Source organism: Mugil cephalus, chromosome 3, assembly GCF_022458985.1.
Source record: "Mugil cephalus isolate CIBA_MC_2020 chromosome 3, CIBA_Mcephalus_1.1, whole genome shotgun sequence".
NCBI lineage: Eukaryota > Metazoa > Chordata > Actinopteri > Mugiliformes > Mugilidae > Mugil > Mugil cephalus.
In genome coordinates this window covers 14,395,726-14,420,821 of record NC_061772.1, presented here as the reverse complement: position 1 = coordinate 14,420,821, position 25,096 = coordinate 14,395,726, and the positions used below count along the sequence as shown (strand labels likewise).

The window sequence follows — 25,096 nt, the reverse complement described above, 5'->3', positions numbered from 1 at the left end:
TTTAATTGTAATGTCTGGACATACAAAAATTAAATAAGCAGTGCTACTGCTGGCCACTAACTTATTGAGTGGTGGAACCACTAATGAATGTGAAAATTTAATCGAATGAGTCATAGTGATAAAATAACCATTTGTATGACAGTGATCTTTGACCACTTTTAGTTTAGTTTGTACACATTTGTGTAATGTGGAAAGTGTGTCATATGGAAAAATAAAATACATTAAATATAGCGTACAGTATTTGTGAATATCTATTTAAGATATTTATATAAATAAATTTAAAGAATGCGTTTTGAAAACAGGATCATGACAGTGCACGAAAACTGCCGTATTATTTTTCAACACTAGATGGGGGTATAGTCTCGCACACTGCACTGTGGCAAGGTCTGGTACCCAGAGGGTCCTCTTCATTGATGTGTCCCCCTCCACCATCCATTAAGTGGCTGTGAGCCACTAATGGTATTGAATGCAGCATCAGTTTAGTACCCGTTTTTGTAAACTGAATTTAAACAATGCTGTGATAGCTTACAGGGCGGTTAATGTATATTGCGGCATGCTTAAAGAATATTTCCCATCAACCATTTCGGCAGCCGACCCGCTGCATAATGAGTCATTTGATCATATTCATTTCCATCTCACATAGGGCCAGCACAAATGAGCACGACGCTGAATTAGAGTACTAAAAAAGCACTGCGTTTTTTTCAGGAAGTTACCACACGCCATCAAGAGTCACATGTTGGAGTCCCGTCTTTACTGATGCATTCCGGCGCCCCGATTGGCTCTCTAACTTTACCAAGCACTTCCTCCTTGTAGCTTCGTATCCTTCCGCGGCGTCTTTATTTTTTTATCATTTCCAGGTATTGAATAATGGCTATACTGAATTCTAAGCACGTATTTGACTAGTCAATCATTGACGTGCTCGATACGGCTGTGTAAACCAGTGTACCTCCTTTTCATACATCTCCAGTCACGCGGATGGATATGCCTCAGCATCCCTAGAAAGTAGTTCCATAGAGTAGGACTCGGAGAGATCACCTTGAGTCGTTCTCACTGTTGCGATTCTTGCATCGGTCCAGGCAGTTTTACATCGTGACAAGGTGAGTTTCCTCAACATGGGCTGCAGCCTGCTCTTTTATTAGTTCTTCTTGGTGGGCTGTGGTATACTATGCTGCTACATTACTGCTTTTAAAACCTATATGTCATTTTGATATTCTAGCTACATCATTTACGCTGGTAAGTTCTAAAATGTATGAGTCTGGCGCTGATGGTTAGTTTTCCACTCTACCACCTAGTATTATGTAATTATATATATAACTGATATGACGCATTAAAAATGCCAACATGCCTTAAGAACTTAGACAACGTGTTAACGATTTGCTCTCTTTGTATTTCAGCGACGTTGTAACTTATAAATGAAGTTAAATGGACGGAGCAGCTGAGGGAATTTGTAGGGACACTCAGAAGCTTTTGATATTAAGTGCTTACACGTCCTAGTCTCGTTTTTGTGGCTAAAACGAGGTCAGCACATCTTGTAAAAAATGACATTCAATGTGATGCATGAAGTGTTGCGCGTTGTAAAATCGCTTCCTGTTGCCTCCTGTTCTGGGCGTGGCCGCTTGCCGTTCTCGGCCTCCCATTGGTCGGTCTCCGTGAATTCCGTAGATCAGGAAAATGTGACGCAGCATGAGAACGTGACCTGCACCGCATCGTCTGCCCCGTTGCATGAAATGAACGGTATTATAATAAAATAGACGTACGGATTTTATCCATTGACATAGATAAACTGCAGCTAAAACTGCGTGCTGTGTTTTGTAGTAATATTCCATCGTTTTCATCACGCTGCTCTTCGTCATCACTGCGCCGCCCTTTTTATTCGTAGTATCTATTTCCTGTTAACATTTCTTCGAAAACGAACAATTTAAATGGGTCATAAACACGCCAGTTATGTCCTTGGAAATAGCCGTCCTGCCATAAACGCAGCCTTAGCAGGTCGACTGCGGTAACTTGCTGCAGTGGTCCCAAAGGCCTTATTGACAGTGGATACATAATCATGGATTCAGGTCTCTCTCTACCTGCTTATTTCTATCTTCAACTCTCGTCGTGTGTGGACACCATGTCAGTCTGTCCCACAGCTAAGATAGCTTTTTTCTGTAAAATCCCGTTTAGAATTCTATATCATTTGGCAGATATACATAGTGTGACTTTGCCAACTTGCACATTTCTGGCGACGCTGTCATTGCTGTGTCCTTTGTGGCTAAAGTCTGTGTTGACAAAATGTGGTTTTGCATGAGAACAAACAGGCCATAATGTCAAGTGGGGGTGGGGGGGGGGGGGTCATTTTAGTGAAGAGCTCAACGGAAAAGTACCAACTCCACTTGATATGTAAATATAGATTAAGAGTTTAATTTTAATTTTTGATTAAAAGAGGTCAGTTTGTTTAATTACAGCCATAGTGCTCAAAATAATCCTATGCATCCCAGTAATATTAAAATTCCATACCAAATTCATTGTCCTTGAGAGTTTTTGAACATGGTAAGCCCTGGTTCTGCAATTTATTCATGGAGATGGGATCTACATGTGAGATAAAAAGCCATGTAAGTATATGCTGTAACTGCTGGGGCAATAAAAGTAGCAATGACAGGCATTTAGCTATTTGCATTGATGGTCATAAATTGCTGAATTTACCTGCTTCTGCAGTTAGTTAATGGATAGTTAAGAAATAAATACTGTTGTGGCTGGAAATGTCTGTTTTCTGTTCTGTTGTGGTGAGGAGGTTTATCAAAATCAGAAAAGGCCGAAGAGATTGGGCATTTCACAGCTGGCCCTGCTCCCATGTTCCCCACTACTGCTTCATGTTTGAGGTCTAATGCCACACAGGGCCAACTCTTATTTACAACCACAAACAGACTGAAAAAATAGCGTAAGTACCATCGTACATACTGAGTATTCGGTTTCCACAGAATGACTGTCCGTGCCATGTGTTATTATTAGCCTGGTCTCTAGTTTTAGGCCTGGGGTGTTGCATGACCCGGGCTGGTAGTAACATTGATGTGTCACTGGTCCGGTTTGCTGCAGTGGAAGTCTCATGTATGTCCATTGTATCAGATCATGGCGATTGCCCGCTCATAGAAGACGCTCTCCATGTCCTTTATCCTCATTGAATGGATTTAATCTTGAGCTCCTGGAAGTGTCGCACGTATGCCTGCGTGCTACGGCGGTCCGTTCGGCTTCGGCAGGGAGTAGTTTGTTCACTGGCCAAAGCTGCAGTGGAAGCGCTAGCACAGTGGGGTGGCTGTGGAGGTCGTTGGTTGTAACGTGCCTGGTTGTCCCCAGGAGGTACAGGAGGATCTACTGGGGGTATGTAGTGTAACCTGCAAATGGTGCCTTGCTTGAGTGAGTGTGACTGGAGCCAGCGTGGATTAGCCAAGTGTTATGTCACATCCCCAGTAGAAGATGGTAAATGTCATGCCGCCCTGGCTGCAGCTGCTGAGATTGCTAATGATTAAGCAGACTTATTTCATTGATACTGTACGTGACAAGAGTTATAAGGAAATTGTTTAGAATGACAGGAATGGGTGTGTTGCATTGGGAAGGGATTGGAGAGGATTATAAGCAGCCAGCTCTAAAGTTAGTCCTTCATCTATGTCAGGGTTACTGTGGCTGCTGTTGGCCTGTGGCTGCTGCCTACTGGCTGTCCTGAGGTCAGACGCTCTTATCTGTATCTGTCAGTGGGCCATTCCTGCCAATAAGGAGCTGACTAGCAGGATCAGAGAGGCAGAAATGTTAACTTACTCAGTGAAGAAAAGCCTGCACCTCGTTTTCAAAAACTGTATCACAAGGATGTGTTTCTTTTGCCATTTTTTTCCTTCTGTTCCAAAAATAAGACTTCATCTGAGCATACCATGACCTTACATACTGTCTGTATGTGAGGTCATGGTTACCGGGGGTGATATTTCATTGAACTTCAAAAAAGAAACAATGTCATTATGTGCAGAATAAATTTCATCTTATCTGTATTTCGTTACAATAAAGCCAAAATATTCAGTAAAGTATGAAATTCAAAGGAGACATGATGCATAGTAATCCATTAGGTGGGGCCTGTTTAGTGGAACTTGCCAGACATGCTTTAGTATTTATGATGACTACAAAACATGTCCTGTAGCAATAGCATATAAAACGTGCTTTAGTTGTTTGCATTAGAAGCAAGCTTTGGATTTATTACCATAACTACGATTGAATATAACTACATGTACGGTCATGTACTATCTTACAAGGGAAGTTGCCTGAAACTTAGTCTGCACTATTCCTCCTGAGAAAAATGTGCATCCTCTTTTTGTTTTGCAACTGCAACGGCCAGTATTGCGTTGTCTTCTGTGTTACATAAAGCAGTTGTGGTATCTATATCAGAAGAGTTTAGAAAGGCATTCTGTATATTCAGTGTTTTTTTTTTTTAGCAAATATTATCACTCATCCATAGTACAGCTTGTCATTTTCTTTGTTTTTAAACTAACAGCATAGCTCAGTTTCATTTCTTCAACAGATTTCCTTAAAATGCACAGCATGGCACAGCTCCTGCTAGTTGCTCAGACTTCTCCTTTCCCCCCTCTGCATTCTTTCCTGTGGTTTAGCCCACTCAGAGGTTGTGTGAGCTGCAGTCATTGGATGTGACTGTGCTCACGTACAGCACTGGCCTGACCCATTGATGGAAATGTTACATCATCAGTGAGCAGCGCCTGTTGGTATAGTGTCTCTGTCTGGAATCCCCCACCTTGTAGTTAGGATGGTACTGAGTAAGAGGAAATCAGACCAATAGTGTTGGTGTCTGATGCAAAAGATTTTCCCCTTTTGGAGATCACTACTAATATATGTCCTCAGTTGTAGTTAGGCCTCCATCTTCTTTCTGTATTAAAAACTCTCACGGGCACACCAGCATCTGCTTCCTGTGACTAAGCCATGAGTGTAAAGCAGAAGCATTCTTACTAGCTTCTGGTGATTGAAGTGGAAAATCCTCAATTAAATAGTTTCAGTGTAATGTGGCCTGAGTTTCCATCCTTGTTTCTATTCACCTCTTCCAGGTCAGTAATAGACCAGGTCTTGTCTGCATGCAGGGACGCAGAAAAGGACAAATATTTCTCTTTATAGCCTCAATAATGTAATGATTTGTGCACCTTTTGCTCATTCAAACAGCCAGTGAGAGTGTACTTGCTTGAGGTGCGTCTCAATGTATAATTTAAATAAAGGGAACATGATCCCTTCCCTGGGTGGTTTAGTCTGTGGACTGAGTTGGTCTTGACAAAGAGTCATTATGTGCGCTATAATAATGGAGGAAAATGACCTTGAATCTTATATCAGTGACATAGTTTTACTTCTCTTGTACATTGCCTTTATTTGGTGTTGGTTTACTTTCACCCTAATTTTGTTTTGTTAAATGTAAATTTTTTTTTTCCAATTTTAATAATCTCCTTTATTGTTGGGAAAGCTTTTTTTTTATTTCTTGTTTAGGAAACTTACATTTTTATGTATATAATGTTTACATATTAGGAACAACAAGTGCCAATGCCACATGAGTACAAGCGCACAATTGGAGTATTGCAGTGTAAAACAATGTGTGTAATTCTAACATTGCTCAGGACTACACATCATGGTAATAAATGTGACCACTTCAGCACCCAGTAGTTGAATCACAAAATCCATTCTTAGTCACTCTACCACCAGATTGTTTCAGTCTTAGTTATATAACCACAACAACCAAAGCTTTAAAGGAAGCAGTGTTCATCATCATTATCATTATAAGCAAGCGGTTCTGCACCGTGCCCAAATACACCTACACCTGGCCTGATGTTAATGAGTTTACACTCGTAGCACTCTCATAATCATTTCCGTGGTTGAGTTAAAGGGAAAAAAGGAAGTTCCTCAGCAAAGCACTTATCTGTGCTCTCGTTGTGCAGCAGACGGTATTTTCCCTTCTTTGACTAGAAATGGTGGTGAAAACTTGGACGTTTTGGCTCCAGAGATGAGTGGTGTCGTTGCCATGGGTGACTCAGCAAGCTGTGGGTGGGGGAACAGAATGCACAATATGGTGCAGCAGCTCAAGGAGCTATGCTGCTCTGAACATAGAGTATAGCGACAGTTAGCTGTTAGTGTTTTCTCTTTTAGTCATCAGTAGTTTAATGTCTCTCTTATACCTATATAATAATACCTAGGGTTTACATGGAATTGTGATGGTTAAATTGAATGATCCTGTGATCTTTTTTTTTTTTTTTTTTTAGCTGTTAAATTCTTTAGCTAAGGTCAGACAAACATAAAGCTTAAAGGTTTCCTGTGGAGTTGGTGACTCTCTCTTTCTGCAGAAAACATATGGCTTTTTTGTTGTGAAATTGTGAAGAGAAAGATGCATTTGGACACCGTTGCAGTAGTTGTAATCATTGTGTCCTTTTTTCCATGCAGCTCTTCTCCAAGTGCACCACTGATCAACATGCCTCATCCAAAGACATTAGACATGGGCTCTGCCTTCATCCAGACACAGCAGCTCAACGCCGCCATGGCTGACACTTTCCTGGAACACATGTGCCTGCTGGACATTGACTCCGAGCCCACTACTGCACGCAACACTGGCATCATCTGCACCATTGGTTGGTCAACAGTATTTTTTAATCAGAATTATTCCTCCAGCTCTAGCTCAGTGCATCTTCTCATTTGTATTAAACTTTTAAGAAAATAAAAATGCAACCTGCTAAAAGTGAATGACTTTTGCTGATATTTCACATGAAATGTGGACTGCAGTTAGGAACGATAATTGTGATAGCCTGTCAGCAGAAGAAATAAAAAACCCAATAGTCTTTAACATTACACCATTTCTTCAATACTTTCCTTTGAATGACAACTTGCAGGGCCAGCCTCTCGTTCTGTGGATATGCTGAAGGAGATGATCAAGTCTGGAATGAACATCGCTCGCTTGAACTTCTCCCATGGCTCACACGAGGTGGGTCTTTCCACAAGTCTTTCAGCTTTGTAAATGTGTTGCTCAGGCCCAGCTAACAGCTGAGATAGTGAAGGCACGTTTTCACTGCGCTGATAATTCCTGTCAAACATGACTCTGTGCTTTATCACAGAATAGTATTGGTTTGTATCTTGAGCTTTGCGTCAATCGAATTCTCTTCACCTCGACTCACAATGACTGCACATGAAGAATTGTTGCCAGTGTTGCTTGTGAAGCAAGACTAGGCTTGTTCAGTATGAATGCAAAGACAGCAGTGCTGACATACTTAAGATTAAAGTTGAGGCGAGATAACAAAGTTCCCCTAAAAGTGGTGCAACTTGTATTAATAGATATTTTTTCCTCCATTGGTTTTACAAAAAAAGGCAAACCATTGGCATTTAAAGCACAATACAGCCCAGAGTAGGACTAAAAGAAGACAAAGCGTACACATAAAATGAAGCAAGAGAGAGAGAGACGAACTGGCTGACAGCCATCAGCTTATGTCGTGCAATGAAGCAGTCAGTGGAGATAAGCAGAACCACCTGACTCCCATTTCACAGAGCTTCTGCAAAAAAAACATTTGAGATACTTATTTATCAAAACATTATCCAGCCCTAATTAGCATTATCCATATATGAGTAATGGTGACATTCAAGTAAATTGTGACTTCTCCAAATATGTGTGCATATTGTATATGCTGCGTGCTTATATAATTATTTTCACTTTGACACAGGGTGTAGAAAATGAATTACAAATTTATTGACCCTGAAGAACACACTGCATACTGTAAACAGTCGCTTGCATCACCCTCGCAGTGCAGCACAGGTCATAAAACGGCACAATGTCACTATCTCTTATTAAAATACTGCAGCACGCTGGGTGGTGATGGCAGTTTAAGTGGCATCCATATACTTTAGACAGGCTTATGGTGAGGCCTTCGTGTTTTCTCTTCGTCATAGTGGCATGAGTGAAGCGTCGCTCTGCATGTTGCCAGTGTAAAAGGCAGCCGGTGTGATTACCTGCCACTTAAGTTATTACTGAAATCTCTGGTTACCCAGGTGGACAGCTTAGGCCATTTGCTACAGGCAGTTGTCTTTAAAGCTGCAAACCTTGAGCTAACGGCTAATTAGCTGGCACTAAAAGGCAAAGATGGCAATTGTGAAAACTTGACCGTGTAAGTTCCTTCCTGCTTTTTCCGCTGTATATTGGCTAATGTGGGCCACTGTAGCCAGTATAGGAAGTAACAGAAACATTTCCAGGGCAAAAGTGCACCCCCTTACATTGTTTCTCTAAATCTTTTCAAGTTGAACTTCAGTCAGCCTCTGAAGACTTGAACGTGAATAACTGTTTTACGTAGGTCTGTTTGAAGTCTGTTTACACTTGTAGTTGTGCTTCTAAGATTTACTTTGGCCAGTTGTATCGCCTATTGTCCGCAGCCGACTTCCTAGCCGACTTTCCTCAGCTGACTGTCTTCTCACAGACAGTGCAGCGCGTGGACTTGGTAATCATGTATCATTAGATTAAGGTGTAACCTGCACTCAAGGACACATACTGATGATGACACACAGTATCACCACTCTACCCGAGTTTATTACACACAACAGCTTTATGGTCATGTTCATCCTGAATATGTCTTGTCTTGGGTGCATTTTGCATAGATATATTTAATTGATGATTTATTATCAAAATAATCTAAAATGATTTGACATAAAGACTTGTCTTTTTGGGGTGGGGGGTCTTGAGTGTCTCTCAGGTTTAGAGGAAAGAACCCTATGACCCCACTGTGATGCTGATGATATGACTCATTTTTATGGCTGTTGCTTGTCAGACACACCTTATGTTCTAATTGCTTTGTCCTGATTTGTATCTGGCTAACAGTGTCTCTTAATGTCACTTCCTGCTGATGTTACTTCCATTTCAGTGTTGTAAAAAAGGGGAAGAGTGGTTTGCAAGACAGGTTGAATGTGACATGTTTGAACGAAATGACTGCTCATGTAGTTCAATATTTTGCTTTTTGTGTCAAAAATGTATTTTTCTGTAGTACCACCGAGAGACCATCAAGAACATCCGTGAGGCATGTGAGAGCTTCGAGCCTGGCAGCATCCAGTACAGGCCCATTGGCATTGCCTTGGACACCAAGGGCCCAGAAATCAGGACTGGTCTCATCAAGGGAGTGAGTTCGGCATCACTTTCAACCTGATCATACACAACAAAACAGCAGCTCAAAAAACCTCAAGCAGAATGAAAGTAAACTTATTTCTGTTGATTATGTGACAGAGTGGCACAGCTGAGGTGGAGCTGGTGAAGGGAAAGTTGATCAAGCTTACTTTGGACGACTCTTATCAAGAAAACTGCAGCGATGATGTCCTCTGGCTTGACTACAAGAACATTACCAAGGTGGTGGAAATTGGCAGCAAGATCTACATTGACGATGGACTCATATCCCTTCAGGTCAAGGAGATTGGTGAGTGGCACGCATAAATAAAGTCGAACTAATAATATATTAGCACAAAGCAGTTTTTTCAGTATGTGATTTTTGCCTCCACAGGCTCTGATTTCCTCATGTGTGAGATTGAGAATGGCGGCACCCTGGGCAGTAAGAAGGGAGTGAACCTGCCTGGTGCTGCTGTGGACCTGCCTGCTGTGTCAGATAAAGACATCCAGGACCTGCAGTTTGGTGTGGAACAGGGAGTTGACATGGTCTTTGCCTCCTTCATTCGCAAAGCGGCAGATGTGCACGCTGTCAGAGAAGTGCTCGGAGAGAAAGGCAAAAATATCAAGATCATCAGCAAGCTCGAGAACCACGAGGGTGTACGCAGGTGTGTCCTGAATCTTTCTGTTTTCTTAGCGGGGCTGCATCGTTCATCATCAGTTGTTCTTTGTTTTATTTGGTTTATCGTTGGGTTATCTTAAGAACAGGAGTAGTTGAGGAAAATAAAGGCTGTGAAGAGGCCCTGAAAAGCAATATTTTATAAACCTTCCTCTTGGTCCTGATTTACGCAATACAGGAACTTACAGTTGATTTAATTCATTATGTTTTGCCGGACTTGCAGATTTGATGAGATCATGGAGGCTAGCGATGGCATCATGGTTGCTCGTGGTGACTTGGGTATCGAGATCCCCACAGAAAAGGTCTTCCTAGCCCAGAAGATGATGATTGGTCGCTGCAACAGAGCTGGCAAGCCCATCACATGTGCCACTCAGGTCAGAGAACGGCAAAGATAAACTATGTAGCTATGTGAATCTGAAGATGAAGATGTTCTAAGATGAATTTTCCTGAACCATTCAGATGTTGGAGAGCATGATCAAGAAGCCTAGACCCACTCGTGCTGAGGGCAGCGACGTCGCCAACGCCGTCCTGGATGGAGCTGACTGCATCATGCTGAGTGGAGAGACTGCCAAGGGAGACTACCCTCTGGAGGCAGTGCGCACACAGCACATGGTGAGTTCAAGTGCATTGAATGGAAAAAACGGACAAATAAAACACCTAAAATCAGATTACAGTTCAGAGTGCTTTGATTAAAACAATAACTTAATTATGAGACACTTTCGTAATTTCAACCATTCAATCATAGTAAGAAATTAATAATTATCAGCTTCTGGACGGTTATGCTATTTTTTTCCTGATTTTTGTGTTCACCTGATGTCTTTTGCCTGTCATTCAAGTTGCCCATTGGCACAGCCGCTTTTTTTTTTCCCCCACTTGGCCAAACTTCAAATTCTTAACTCTCCTTTCCATCCAGTCATTATCCGGTTAGAGACACACGGTTATATATATATGTGTGTGTGTGTACTGTTCTGTTGATATAAATACCAGTAATTTGATATGCTAATAAATTCCAGTTGCCATTCAAAATTGTCATTTAGGCACGCAGCTAGTTGAACATTATTTGTTCATTAGGGGATTTATCTCCAGCTGTGTTTTAAATAGCTGATACACCACATACCATCCACAATATAGGTGTTTGCCACTTCTGTAATTACTTCACTTCTCTTAAGGCTAAAATGAATGCTCATTGCATGCACTTCTTACTCTAACAAAATCCACATCTGTGGCTGCTGTATATTACCATTTATTAATTTGCTATGGTATCCCCAAACATATCTGCTTAATTCTTTATCAGCCGACATTTAAATTGCACATATGACTTACCCTCAAATGCATGCATGTATTTGTATTCTTGTTCAAAATGTAGATTGGGGACTTCAAATGGTGAATTTATGTTAATAGAAACAAGTGATTTTCTCTATTTTGTAAGAGATTATCAATCAGTTAACAAGGCATTAAGTGATTAAGGATATTGCTTAATGTTTGTGTATAACTCCTGCATTTGTGTTTAGTTTATTCAGTCAGGGACAGATACTAGAGATACTAGAGATGACTACAGTTACGGATAATGCAGTTCATTCTGCTTTGACTGTCCTTCATTGTTCAGGCCTTTCCTGGTTAACTTCCAGCTGTTGTCAGCTACACTGCAGTATAGATGCAGTAATGACTCAGCAGTCTTAACAGCTCCCACTTTTGAGCTTGCTTCCTCCCTGTTCGAGTTGCATGAGTTGCCTCAGTATCTGGAGTAAAATAAAATTTGTTCTCACCTAAAGTTTCCCACCGAGTGAAATAAACTCACACGAGCTAACTCTCACTAATACATTTAACAAGGATCGGCTTTTCTTATTAACTTCAATCAATGTTTCCTCTTCATCCCTTTTTGCTGATCATTCCTTAAACTTCCGTTGCATGGCATCATAACTCCCAGTGTTTCCCACTCCTGCGTTAACACAATTCAGATTTTTCCTTAAACATAGTTGTATGATTTGATGTTTTAGATTTATTTTAATACTAAGGTCTAAATCTATAAAGGTGTGTATGAGAATCACAGTTGCCTTAGCTTCAGATTAGCATGCTTTGTATAACAGCGTACCTTTTTAATATCATTTCACAAGTTCTGGTAAAGTTTTGCCTTTGTTTTAATCTTGGTGTCTCCTGTTTCCCCCCTCACTGCGCACTTACGCCCTTCTGTCGACTCTCCTTTTCCCCCTGTTCCATTCCGACGCCTTCCTCTCCATCTTCCCGCCCTTTCCACCCCTTTTTCTTGTCATTTTCTCCTTTTCGTGCGTCTGTGTGTGATTGGTGTGGGAATGCCTTCGCTCAATGCATCTTGACCTCACTTGTGCCAGATTGCTCGTGAAGCCGAGGCAGCCATGTTCCACCGGCAGGTGTTTGAGGACCTGCGTCGTTCCACGCCACACTGCAAAGACCCCGCTGAGGCCATTGCTATTGGTGCTGTTGAGGCCTCCTTTAAGAGCTTGGCCTCTGCGATGATTGTGCTCACAGGCTCTGGAAGGTACGCAGGATATCTGGCAGGTCGTGGAGGTTACCGGTGTTGCTACTTGAGAAGTTTGAGAGGGAGCGTAGGGCCAGAGAGGGACTGACCGAGGGAGGGACTGGCAGAGCTGGCATTCACAATAACTAGACTACCAACAAGACAACCATAACTAGCTACTTAAACTGATTAACTTCCCTTGTGGATCATTAAATTCTAGGTCTAAATTGCTGTTGCGAAAAGGAAAAACAATGCACAGTAATGCAAAACCTTTTCCCCAATTGAATGGGGTTTTTGGACGTCCCTTGTTTGACCAGGAGTCCTGTTATCCGTATGCCACCCACTCCCAGTTCCTCGCTGTGTCATAGCGAAGTGTGTGATTGAGAGTAACCGCCCCACCCTTCCCTTGGGGGCTCAGATAGCACGAGAGGCCGAGGCAGCCATCTTCCACAGACAGCTGTTCGAGGAGCTGAGGAGACACTCTCAGCTGACCAGAGACCCTTCCGAGGCTGTAGCTGTCGGAGCTGTTGAGTCGTCCCTCAAATGCTGTGCTAGTGCCATCATTATTCTCACTAAGACTGGGAGGTAAGAAAGAAGGAGAGATATGAAGTGGTGTTGGTCATGAAGGTAAGGTGTCGCCAAACACATGCCCGTCTGATTTAACACAATTTAACAGATCCTAATTCTGCCTCAGGCACCTAACCTGCTCCTCGAGATTTCCCTTTTGTATGCGTGTGTGTTAGTGAAATGTTCCTAGTTGTATAGGGCGGGTGGATAAAGCAAGTGATCTGAGATATGGGGAGATCGGTGGGGAATGTCAATAGCCCAGAACCAAGTGTCCACTTTTCAAACTGACATCATCTACAAACCATATAAACATACCAGCATGTTTCCTGCTGTCACCTTCTTGAAGGTACTGCCTCAACTAATGAGCAGCTGGATACACTGACCAGACCCTTAATTGGTTTAACGGGACTGCTTAGTGTTTGAGAGTGGACGTCTTTGTGCTACTGACCTTAAGCATTTGTACATCTATGATACACAACAAGTGTTTTCACTTATTTTGGCCCCCTCTCACGACTTCTGTTATATATTTATTTATTTACACCTGATAAGTTGAGGCATTTTTCTATACTTCAGTGAGATTTATGGAGTTAATTGGAATCTGTAAACTCCCAGCATGCAGGAGCTAGCTAAACCTGAGAGGTCGTGATGAGCCAGAATATCTGAGAACTACTTTTAAGAATCCATCAGCATGGAGTTAGTGAGACCTTCATCTCATTTAATCAACTTTAGTTGATTAAAATACCATAGTAAAATCATAGTACTGCTGGAAAATGTAACTGTAGATATGTAGTACATCTCTTGTATATTGATTTTTAAATCCTGTTAGCTTGAGCACATGTGTATCTGCACTTGTGACTTCCGATCAAATCACATTTTATAACCAGCTAAAGCAGAATAACTGAGGATTGCAAAGGCATGTATTCGTTCAGCTGTCTCACTAAAGAATCTCCATAATTATTATTTTAAGTCATTCTTCGAATGTGAAGAGTTGGGGTGATTTTTATTTTCCTTTTTCTGCGTGCAGGTCCGCCCACCTGATCTCCAGGTACAGGCCCCGTGCCCCCATCCTCGCTGTGACCCGTAACGCCCAGACAGCTCGCCAGGCTCACCTGTACCGCGGCATCTTCCCCGTCCTCTACACCAAGCCTGCTAACGATGTGTGGGCAGAGGATGTCGACATGCGCGTGAACTTTGCCATGGATATGGGTAAACAGCTCGTCACCTTTTAAAATCATGACATTAATTTCAAACTCATCGCAAGAGATCCAATAAGCGACGTCCTGATCATTTTCTGTCTTAATTTCCTAGGCAAGGCCCGAGGCTTCTTCAAAGAGGGTGATGTTGTCATCGTCTTGACCGGCTGGCGTCCAGGCTCTGGTTACACCAACACCATGCGTGTGGTTCTGGTGGCTTGAACAGCAAACAGAGCTGTTCTGCTTTCTCCCTCCACTTTCATCTATCTTTCATAGTTCTCCACTTCACTCCTGCTCACAGCCCTTCTAATCCAGTTTCCAAGCTCACAGACTCAACTGTCAACAAATTTAGCATGTAGGCAACGATGCAAGAAGGTATTAAAGAAATAACATAGTCTTCACGGTCTGAATGAGCTGCTTTGGGCGGGGGTGGAGTCTTATTCCGTACTATTCCACTTAATGTTTCCATTCCTTTCACACCGATTCTCTCAGTCGAACCAGTCTTCAGGGCCTCAGATTAATACACCCTGACCAGAAACTGCTGTATTTATTCTCTCAAACAGTTGTAATATTAAAAGTCTATGAGTGAGTGCGTCCCTGCGTGTATGAGTGTGCGCTCGCCCGTACTGGCTCTTGTTTAGGTGGGGTTTCTGGTGGAGCTGGTTGACCTCAACCGAGTACTGCACCAGTTCACTCGTCACACTCCTCTGCAGATTTAACGAACAAATTGGCGGCATCTGATATCAAAGGGCTCCTCCCACAGCCCGGCCTCGGCTCCACCTCCTCATCCAAACAGGCCCCTCTGTAGTGCTGTCTGTATGAAGTGTCCTCTCTCATATGCCAGCTTCCACTGTATTTCAGTGTATCTGTGTAAGTGTTGCACTCCTAATCTACTCCAGACAATGTTACATTCTCTATTATACTTGACTTTTGTGAATGGCAAACTTTTGTTTTGAGACATCCAATTCTGCCTATATTTTGACTGACTATAGAAAAAGGTTAGTTTTGGATGTCCGCTCCAGAGGTGTTTTGAGCTAGTTACTGTGTTGGTGTTGTTAGTTGTTTCATAAAGCCTTTAATTCTTTGCGTTTGGATCATATCCGAGATGGCACTTATGTGGTTCAGTAAAGTTAACTGATCTGAATGAGCACTTTCAGGGTATTTTTCAGGTGACTGATGTTGAGATGAAGCCCTGTCCCCGTCAGTCCCAGTGGGCGACGGGTGAAAAACCCCTCTGCTTGTCTTTCTATGTTGGTGACCCACTGTAGCTGTCTCAATGTGTCGAACTTGCTTTTGATTGTAATGCTAGAGTATAAGAACTAACTAAAGGGGTATTATAATGTTTAGTGGTGTACTGAGCTGTCCTACAAGACTGGAGTTCCATCAATAAAAGAGATGAGCACTTACCTGAACTCTGCGTCTCAAGCTTGTTATTTGAATCGTGATTCATGCGAGGAAATCAGGTCAAGAAATTCTGCGCTTGTTATAAAACCTGTCGTAAAGTTTTATTTCATAGATCAAAGGTTTCAGTGTTTCATCCTGTTGCACCTAAAGTATCAAGTTCAAACACAGTACTGTTCAGTGTATTTTAATTCATGGTGTAAAATATTTGAACAGTTTTCACCATAAAAATTTAAACAGTACGTGTTCCCTGTAACTAGAATATATTCTCTGTAATTTGTCCTAAAGAAGAAAATACTGTGTTCTTTTCTTCAGTCTGTAACCATAAACTCCTGCAATAGCATTAGCAAATGATCCTCCATTATAAACCAGATGTCTTTCAGACGGTCTGAGTACATGTTTAACTTTTACTGGGAGTCCTGGGGGTACACCACCCCAACCTGCCTACGGATCTCATCCTCCACCTCAGCCAACAGAAGAGAGTCAGCGTGGGACATAACTGCACTCTCCTTCAGCCCTGCATGGAAAAAAAATAAGGGGTCTCATTGTACCATGGTTATTATAATTTATAAAAAAATAGTTAGCAAATAAAAAAAACAAGGGAAAAGGTCTTTAGGTCTTTCAAATAAAACTAATACTGTCACATATAAAACTAATACTTTTCACTCAAAAAATACCTGGAACAAATAAACTTAAAAACTAAAAATTATAATCCTATATCTGGTTTGTACACACACAGGGAAGGGCCATTAAGATTTCTGATGCCACCTTGTGTTCAATGTTAGTCAATACATTCCTGGACACACCTTAATCTAGTCATTATGGACACACATTAAAATGTTCTGAATGCCATGGTACCTTTGAGCAAACACTGTCGAACCTCCTCTGCTTCGTAGCGCATTCCTGTACTGTTCAAGAAGTTGAGAGGCAAATAAGGTTCTGGCACAGGATACTGTGTCTCCTTGCCATTCACTTTCAATGATGTGGGGCACCACATATGGTCAGGCACCTGAAAAGTGTGCAGAGGAAATGTTCACAACACTAAATAAAAAGTATTTGAATTTGTTTGGTTACGCTGCACACTTATGTTAACCTACTTGGATAGTGCCCTTGGTACCCACAATAATGGCATCATTGGGCAACTGCATACCAATGGAGCTGGTAAACACTGCCATCCTGTTGTTGGAAAACTTCATGGTGACGACGACAGTGTCATCCACACCTACAATAAAACACAACACAATGACAATGATGCAAAACGAAAACTTCAACGTATGTGTGTGTATTTTGCTGTTTACATAAAATTGTTAGAGGTACAAGACTTGTGTTCGTAGAATTTATAGGATTTATCTGGAGCGCTGACCAGATTTAAATGATGCAACGATGCGGCTTCTGATGTTACATCAATTAAAGTTATGTTGTAACTGGTTTGTTTTCCATTACCCGTGTCCAGACAGTATCCCACGGCTTGGATAGACTCTGGCTTCTCCCCGTTGTACACCATCAATATGTACTGCAGGCAGTAGATGCCTATGTCTAGTAAAGCTCCTCCACCCAGCTCCTTCTGCGTTGCTCTCGGTACATTCAACAATGGCACGCCAAACTCAGACCTGACCATCTTCACTTCGCCCAGCTCCCCCTGGGCCAGCAGCCGCCTGGTCTCCACAGAGGCCGGGAAAAAGCGAGTCCAGACGGCCTGGAGCAGGAAGACAGGAGGTCTGCTTTTTAAATCTTTGTAATGTGACAGACTTGTGTTTCTCACAAAAGCTTCATAAAATTCCTGGCAGTTACTGATTTTGCTCCTGAAAAGAGGAAGAGGCAAATAGAGCGGCACAGAAAGAACTGCTTTCTTTTTTCTAGTCTGCTCCATTTTTACCTCCATGAGGAAGACGTTATTATTCTTGGCGGACACTAGGATCTCCCGCACTTCCCTGGAGTTCATGGCCAGCGGCTTCTCACACAGCACATTCTTCTTGGCGTTGGTAAAGAGCAGACATGTTTTCAGATGGTAGGGGTGGATAACTCCGATGTACACCACATCTGCACACATGTGAAGACAATCAGAGAGAGAGTGCAGCACAATGTCAAGATAACCTATTGGTCAAAATAAAATTGAGGCAAAGCAGAAATAATGACAGATGCTACAAATCAGCATTAAATAAAACTGTGACCCTGTGAACCTGACCTATGTCTGGATCTCTGGCCAGCTCCTCATAGCCGCCGTATGCTCGGGAGATGCTGTGCTTTTTGGCAAACTCCTGTGCATCCTCCAGTTTACGAGCAGCCACAGCTACAATCTGCAAATACAGTCACAGCGGAGTTACTCCTCTCCTATATCACCATACAATCAATAAAGTCTGGCGAGTGGCTTGCCAAATTTGAAACCATGAATACTTTCTGCACAATCAGGATTTCTCGAATGCACCACCAGGTGTCCTCACAAAAAAACAAAAGGCTGTTTAATTTTCAAGGCAGCCATTTTTATTGTGTTTTTAAAGCACTAGAGTATTTATAAGGTTTCTGCTCTTATTTTGTTTTGTTGGCCATCGGCTGAATTTTGTTATAATAAGCTAAAACGTTTAACTGTTCGTATACCGTAATGTTTGAGCTATGGAGGGACAGAAACTCCAAATGCGCGTTTTGTGCTTAGTACACAGCAGCACCCAGAAGCAGTTAGTAGTAGCAGCGAGAAGCCGCAGCGTCCACGGCAGAAAACTCTCGTTTGAACCACAGCGTCGACTCGTGAACACTCTTCTGCTAGTTACGATACCTGGTGGTCTTCAGTAGGAAGAGTTTTCAGAGCCACTGTGAAGTCATGACTGATCTTCCCCGCGCTACAGATTCCCCACCTGGTTGCCATATTGGGGAAATAGGGTTACACAAGCAGTGGTCGTTTCCTGTCACATGGTGGCGACAAAGCACCATGTTTGTCCGAGTGGTATAATAAACATGAAAGGGCTCAAAGGCCACTATCAGACGACTGAGCCGGAATAAGTTGACGAAGGAGTGAGCAGGAGACAGGAAGAGAAACAGACGAGCGTCCTGTTGTTAAGATGTGTTGATTTCTTATCGGTGAAATTAGTTGGGGCTGTTTTGAGTCAAGGTGTGAAACAGAAAATGGACATGCACCATTTTCAATTTTTTTTTCTTCAAATTTTTTCACATTTTAACTCTCATTTAGTTAATAGAATATTATACACATCTGCAGATATAGAAGTTCAGTTCTATGTTACAAGATTTTTTTCTGGGCCTTTACATTTTTGTTGAATATCCCTGTGATAGAGTATAAGAACTAACTAAGTAAAGGGGTATTATAATGTTTAGCCGGTGTACTCAACTATCCTACTGGACTTCCACCACTAAAAGTTAAGAGCACTTACCTGAAATCTGCATCACAAGTTATTTGAAACATGATTCATGAGTCCTACAAAAGCAAGGGAATCAGTTCAAGAAATTCTGCAGACACTTGGTATGAAATCTGCTGTAAAAATTTATTTCATAGATCAAAGGTTCCACAGTTTTCCTTTTAAGGTATCAGCTTCAGACTTCATAAATACAGTACTATTCATTTTTACTGTATTTTTAATTCATGGAATAAAAATATTTGTATTAATATAGTTGATTTCTGCTGCAGAGATTGAACAGTTTCAACGATCTAAACAATGTGTGTGTTCAATATAACTGTACATCAAGCCTTTTCATCAGAATACATTCACTGTAATTTGTCTTAAAAAACAACTCTCCTTCAGTATATTGCGCTGTTTTCATTAGGGTATGATTATAAAGTGCTGCAAGAATAGCATTAGCAAATGACTCTCCATTATAAACTGGATGTCTTACAGACTATCTCAGTATGTGTTTAACATTTACTGGGAGTCCTGGGGGTACACCACCCCAATCTGCCTACGGATCTCATCCTCCACCTCAGCCAACAGAAGAGAGTCAGCATGGGACATGATTGCACTCTCCTTCCGCCCTGCATGGAAAAAAATAAAGGGTCTCATTGTATCAAGGTTATTATAATTAAAAACATTTTAGTTGTCAAATAATCATTTTCACATTTTCAATCATAAAACATCTGAAACTCATCATAAAGACATAGGACATTCACATTAATCTAGTCATTATGGACACACATTAAAAAGTTCTAAAACCCATGGTACCTTTGAGCAAACACTGTCGAACCTCCTCTGCTTCATAGCGCAGTCCAGTACTGTTCAAGTAGCTCTCAGGCAAATAAGGTTCTGGCAAAGGATACTTGGTCTCCTTCCCATTCAGAAATAATGATGTGGGGCACCACATATTGTCAGGCAACTAAAGGGCGTGGAGAGGAAATGTTCATAACAGCAAATGAAAAGTATTTGAATTTGATTTGGTTACACTGCACTCCTATGTTGACCTACCCGGATGATGCCCTTGGTGCCCACAATAATGACATCATTGGGCAGCTCTATACCGTGGGAGCAGGTAAACACTGCCATCCTGTTCTTGGAGAACTTCATGGTGACGATCACAGTCTCATCCACACCTACAATAACACACAATACAATAACAATAATGCAAAAAGCAAATTACAATACACACACACATTTACAAAAAGTTTAGGCAGGTATGAAAAATACTGTAAACTGAGAATGCTTTCAAAAATGGAAGTGTTAATCGTCTATTTTCATCAATTAACAAAATGCAGTCAATGAAGAGAAGACAAACTGAATTCAAATCAGTATTTGGTGTGACCACCGTTTTTGCAAGAGTATAGCCTTTTTGCATGTTTATTGAAGCTTGAGCACAGGCTACTGTCAGCCACAGCTCACATCAACACAATAAAACCCATCAGCCTAACACTTCTAATATGCGACTCTTACTCAGCACACTCTCAACTCCACCATAACTTTCGTCTGTCACGTGGTGCATTAACTGACATCCAGGAAAAAAACATACTGTACAACCACAGCAATAATGTCAAGTAATAGGACACAACAGAACTGAACATGAACACATGAGCTTATCAATTCTGTTTGCTGCAGATGTGTATTGCCTATATAAATCGGCACCATCAATAGCATTTAATGATACTTCACAGTGTGTTGGTGTTGTAAGATAAGATAGTGTAGCCGAGATAAAAAAAAGAAAAGTGCTTTCCATGTGTTGCAGCTAAAGATGTAATGACTTTGACAATGAAATTCACCATCAAATTGTTGATTTGCAGTCTCTTTCTGACCGCCTTTAGCTTTGATTACAGCACACATTCTCTGTGGCAGAGAAAAAACTCCATGATGGAATAACCTGGTCATTCAGTATATTCAGGTAGTCAGCTGACCTCATTCTTTGAGCATAATGTTGCTGAACGTGGACCTGAGCAACTTCAGTAACCCCAGATCATAGCACTGCCCCCACAGGCTGGTACAGTAGACATTAGCCACGATGGGAGCATCACTTCATCTGCCTCTCTTCATACCCTGATGCCACGTTACTCTGGAACAGGGTAAACAGCTGTTCAGTCCAAACCTCTTGAGTTCCCTGGGAATGTGTGGAAATGCTCTTACTTCTACTGTTAGACACAGCCCTGAGTTCTACTGTTGTTTTTATTCGATTTGATTTTACCAAACGTTTAATTGACCACTGATCACGAGTGACCTGGATTTTTTTTTTTTTCTTCCTGGAAGACGATGGTTGCCCACTATCCCTCCAACCTTAGACAGTTTTCAACCCAATTTTAGTAGTTTCTGCCTCAGTGTCCTCAGATGTTTTCTCTGCTTGGTGCATGCCAATGATTTGACCCTTCTCAAACAGACTAACATATTTTCCACAACCACAGGATGTGTCTTTCAACATGGTTGTAAAAGAAATGAGAAGCTACTCATTGCATCAGTTGGGGTTAAATAATTGCTGAAAGATAATCACCCATGTAGTAATTATCCAACAGGTGACTCATACCTATTTGATTAGTTAATTATTAACTATCATTCCCTTAAATTATCGGAATTGCAGAGTCATGTTGGTACTAGGTGCAAAAACCTTGATACACTATCTGATATCAAAGTTTTTGCACCAAGTTAAGTACCAGCATGACTGTGCAAAAATCTTGATGTACTACCTGATATCAAGAAGCTGTAAAAGAAAATGATCCGTTTGTTGTCAACCTGTGTGTGTGTGTCATATTTATGGCATGTACAACAGTATCAATAATTAACTCTGATATCTAAGGGTTAGTAAGCAGAAAACACAATAATAAACTATGTTTAACTGTGCTGCTGTCCTGATTTAAATGATAAAAAACAGCACAGTCATGCTAGGACTGACCTTGATACACTACCTGTTATCACATAAAGGGTTGTAAAAGAAAATGATCTCATCTTTGCCAATGTGTGAATGCGTGTGTGTGTGTGTGTGTGTGTGTGTGTGTGTGACATCTTAATGGCATATACAGCAGCATCAATAATTAACTTTGATGTCTGAGGATAATCAAGCATGAAACAAACTGACAAACTATTTTAGGTTTGTATTCCTTTATGTCCTCCATTCCCTCTAAGTACAACTATTTACACATAATAAATGCAACACTATTTGTCTTTTGTTCTGGAGGTTATGCATACTGCAGACCAATTGTGATATAAAAAAAACTCTACATCTTTAATTTCCTTGTCTTTAACACTACCACAATCTTCACTGCCATTGAAGCTGAACGGTGAATTTATTCATTCTCTTTGTTAAATATAATAAATGCACTAGGATCAAGTCTCCGCATGAGTCAATTCTAGAATGACCCAGGTAATTTTCCCATGGCTGATGGACCTAAACAGCACAAATACTGTAAACGATATGTGAGTAAGCACCACTCTTTCCTAAAAGTTAATGACGTGGCAGAGCTTCTGATGTTATATCAATTAAATTTATATTGTAACTGGTTTGTTTTCCATTACCTGTGTCCTGACAGAATCCCACGGCATGGATAGACTCTGGCTTCTCTCCGTTGTACACCATCAGTATGACCTGTAGGCAGTAGATGCCAACGTCTAGTAATGCTCCTCCACCCAGCTCCTTCTGCGATGTTCTCGGTACTCCCTTCAATGGCAAGGCAAACTCAGCCCTGACCATCTTCACCTCGCCCAACTCCCCCTGGGCCAGCAGCCGCCTGGTCTCCACAGAGGCTGGGAAAAAGCGAGTCCAGACGGCCTGGAGCAGGAAGACAGGAAGTATTACATGAAGTTACATTTTAGGTGATTGGTTTTGTGGTTTGCAGTAACGCACAATGAGTCAGCACAAAAGAAGGTAAAAAGAGGGTTTGATTATTGACATAGAATTACCATCCTATAAAAATGCTTTCTGAATATTTGTACTGTGACAGACTTGTGTTTCTCACAAAAGCAAGAATTGGATAAAATTGTATATACTGGCAATACTGGCAACTTTAAAGTGTGTAGATTTGTATCACAGCTGATCTGCCCCACAAATACCATCATCTCGACTTCAGACTGATTTTGCTCAGGAAAAGAGGAAGAGGCAAATAGAGCGGCACAGAGAGAATTGCCTTCTTTTTTCTAGTCTGCTCCATTTTTACCTCCATGAGGAAGACGTTATTCTTCTTGGCAGAGGCCAGGATCTCCCGCACCTCCCTGGAGTTCATGGCCAGCGGCTTCTCACACAGCACATTCTTCTTGGCGTTGGTAAAGAGCAGACATGTTTTCAGATGGTAGGGGTGGATAACTCCGATGTACACCACATCTGCACACATGTGAAGACAATCAGAGAGAGAGTGCAGCACAATGTCAAGAATTTGTTGGTCAAAATAAAATTGAGGCAAAGCAGAAATGATGACAGATGCTACAAATCAGCATTAAAAAAAACTGTGACAGAACCTGACCTATGTTTGGATCTTTGGCCAGCTCCTCATAGCTGCCGTATGCTTGGGAGATGCTGTGCTTCTTGGCAAACCCCTGTGCATCCTCCAGTTTACGAGCAGCCACAGCTACAATCTGCAAATACAGTCACAGATAGGTTAATCCTACATTAATTAATCAAATTAACCATCAAATTGTAAGGACAGCAAAAAAATTATCTTAGCTGTCAATGCAGTAATTTATTGTTTTGTATAAAGCTCTAGAGTAATCTTAAGGTTTTTGCTCATGTATTTGTTTGGCATTTCCTTTAGCTTTTAAGTAGCGGAAATGCACAACCTTATACAGTTTATAGTAAAAACCGAATGCTGATATGCTCCATTATAGCAGATTACATAAACTGTCTAACCACTGCCATTTGTATGTACCTTGGTAAAGCATTTAGGCTGCGCGTTTACAGACAGCGGCTGTTACAAACGGATCTCAAGAGCACTTCTTATCAGCAACTCAGGAAGCAGTAAGAAAATAGCCAGAGTCGCAGTGTCCACTGCTGAAAACTCGCATTTAAATCACAGCATTAATAAATGTACACTCTTCTTATAGTTACCTGGTGGTCTTCAACGGGAAGACTTTTCAGGCCCAGGGTGAAATCATGACTGATCTTCCCCGCGCTACAGATACCCCATCTGGTTGCCATGTTGGGGGGGAAAAAAGACTGGGATCACAGAAGTAGTGGTCGTTTCCTGTCACAAGGTGGCGACACAGCACTATTGGTATAACCCACTCGACCTACACCCAAAACAATGACGATTTAAAACCTGACAGGGCGCCTTTTATAGTTTAACCGGCGCTGCTTTAGGTGGCGGTTTAGTGGACGAGGAAACGCAGCACAGACCAATTACATGAGAGTTAATCCATCCTACGTGTTAACACTCGGCCAATCAAGTATGTGCATTTCAGACAGACCGACGCGGAGAGAGTTAAGAGGCAAGTTACACATGTTAGACAGAGGACGAAAAATAATTACACATGTAGAGAAAACAAACCGAGAGAAACATCCGTCTGGGCTGGAATAAGTTGGAGAAAGACGTGTGAGCAGGAGACAGGAAGAGAAACAGACGAGTGTCCAATTCTTAGGATGTTGATTTATTTTTGGTCGGGACTGTTGACTCAAGATGTGAAACAGAAAAGGAGAAATTCAAACTTTTTCTCGCTTTATTTTATTTTTCCGAAGTTAAGTACTTTATTTAAACACGCACCATTTTCACATTTTATTTATTTCCTCTTGTTTTAAAATGCTTCTAATTTTTATTTGGGTAATGGGAGAACATTGTACATATCTGCAGGTATAAATATAAGTTCAGTTCTATGTTACATGACAATACATATTGTCAAAACCTTTTTGGAATTGCACTGAACTGATTTGATTTGATAGTCAGGGATTGACTGCATGCAGATGTTGATACAACTACTAAGCTATTTAAATACATAAGACACTAAAGTAGTTAGATGATAAGAATTTTTGGATCTTTCCTTCAAGAAACTTTCTCTGTGTGGGCCTCTTTAAAAATTTGTTAAATATCCCTGTGATATAGTATAAGAACTAACTAAATGTAAAGGGGTATTATAATGTTTAGCCGTTGTACTGAACTATTCTACAAGACTGAAGTTCCGCCAATAAAAGTTAGGAGCACTTACCTGAACTCTGCATCACACATTTTATGAAACGTGGCTAGTGGCTAGAGTCTATGAAAGCGAGGGAATCAGGTGAAGAAATTCTCGAGACGCTTGTGA

At 41.4% G+C, this 25,096-nt stretch overlaps 3 protein-coding genes across 5 annotated transcripts; 1 reads left to right on the top strand and 2 right to left on the bottom strand.

Moving 5' to 3' along the window:
• Positions 1-950: 950 nt before the first annotated feature.
• Positions 951-15,475, top strand: pkma (pyruvate kinase M1/2a). Of its 3 annotated transcripts, none has more exons than XM_047580473.1 (11): positions 951-1,097; positions 6,448-6,632; positions 6,891-6,982; positions 9,021-9,152; positions 9,257-9,443; positions 9,528-9,798; positions 10,033-10,183; positions 10,269-10,421; positions 12,158-12,324; positions 13,895-14,076; positions 14,179-15,475. In XM_047580473.1, the coding sequence occupies exons 2-11, from the start codon at positions 6,476-6,478 to the stop codon at positions 14,283-14,285; spliced, it is 1,599 nt and encodes a 532-aa protein (XP_047436429.1). In that variant the 5' UTR covers positions 951-1,097; positions 6,448-6,475; the 3' UTR covers positions 14,286-15,475. The 3 variants fall into 3 exon arrangements, with proteins under 3 accessions (XP_047436429.1, XP_047436428.1, XP_047436427.1); XM_047580472.1 differs by lacking the exons at positions 951-1,097; positions 12,158-12,324 and adding exons at positions 3,071-3,357; positions 12,722-12,888; XM_047580471.1 differs by lacking the exon at positions 951-1,097 and adding an exon at positions 3,071-3,357.
• Positions 15,476-15,546: 71 nt separating this feature from the next.
• LOC125005267 (trans-1,2-dihydrobenzene-1,2-diol dehydrogenase-like) lies at positions 15,547-18,389 on the bottom strand. Its single transcript, XM_047580474.1, has 7 exons — positions 18,235-18,389; positions 17,650-17,761; positions 17,341-17,504; positions 16,908-17,160; positions 16,562-16,686; positions 16,323-16,473; positions 15,547-15,981 (listed from the first exon to the last, which is right to left on the bottom strand). Exons 1-7 carry the CDS (start codon positions 18,322-18,324, stop codon positions 15,872-15,874), a joined length of 1,005 nt encoding a protein of 334 aa, XP_047436430.1. The 5' UTR covers positions 18,325-18,389; the 3' UTR covers positions 15,547-15,871.
• A 547-nt stretch (positions 18,390-18,936) lies between these two features.
• LOC125005268 (trans-1,2-dihydrobenzene-1,2-diol dehydrogenase-like) lies at positions 18,937-24,119 on the bottom strand. Its single transcript, XM_047580477.1, has 7 exons — positions 23,910-24,119; positions 23,329-23,440; positions 23,026-23,189; positions 22,388-22,640; positions 19,868-19,992; positions 19,628-19,778; positions 18,937-19,440 (listed from the first exon to the last, which is right to left on the bottom strand). Exons 1-7 carry the CDS (start codon positions 23,997-23,999, stop codon positions 19,331-19,333), a joined length of 1,005 nt encoding a protein of 334 aa, XP_047436433.1. The 5' UTR covers positions 24,000-24,119; the 3' UTR covers positions 18,937-19,330.
• Between the last annotated feature and the right edge of the window lie 977 nt (positions 24,120-25,096).

Bases quoted from the DNA above. Each gene is read 5' to 3' on its own strand.
- LOC125005268 (XM_047580477.1), bottom strand. From the start codon at position 23,999: ATGGCAACCAGATGGGGTATCTGTAGCGCGGGGAAGATCAGTCATGAT. The intron at 22,641-23,025 runs GTAAAAATGGAG...TTCCTGCTCCAG, and splicing joins ATAACGTCTTCCTCATGGAG to GCCGTCTGGACTCGCTTTTT. The intron at 19,779-19,867 runs GTAGGTCAACAT...CACGCCCTTTAG, and splicing joins GCACCAAGGGCATCATCCGG to TTGCCTGACAATATGTGGTG.
- pkma (XM_047580472.1), top strand. From the start codon at position 3,086: ATGTATGTCCATTGTATCAGATCATGGCGATTGCCCGCTCATAGAAGA. The intron at 6,633-6,890 runs GTTGGTCAACAG...GACAACTTGCAG, and splicing joins TGGCATCATCTGCACCATTG to GGCCAGCCTCTCGTTCTGTG. The intron at 10,422-12,721 runs GTGAGTTCAAGT...TTGGGGGCTCAG, and splicing joins CAGTGCGCACACAGCACATG to ATAGCACGAGAGGCCGAGGC.
- LOC125005267 (XM_047580474.1), bottom strand. From the start codon at position 18,324: ATGGCAACCAGGTGGGGAATCTGTAGCGCGGGGAAGATCAGTCATGAC. The intron at 16,474-16,561 runs GTAGGTTAACAT...CACACTTTTCAG, and splicing joins GTACCAAGGGCACTATCCAA to GTGCCTGACCATATGTGGTG. The intron at 15,982-16,322 runs GTACCATGGCAT...TTTTCCATGCAG, and splicing joins TCGACAGTGTTTGCTCAAAG to GGCTGAAGGAGAGTGCAGTT.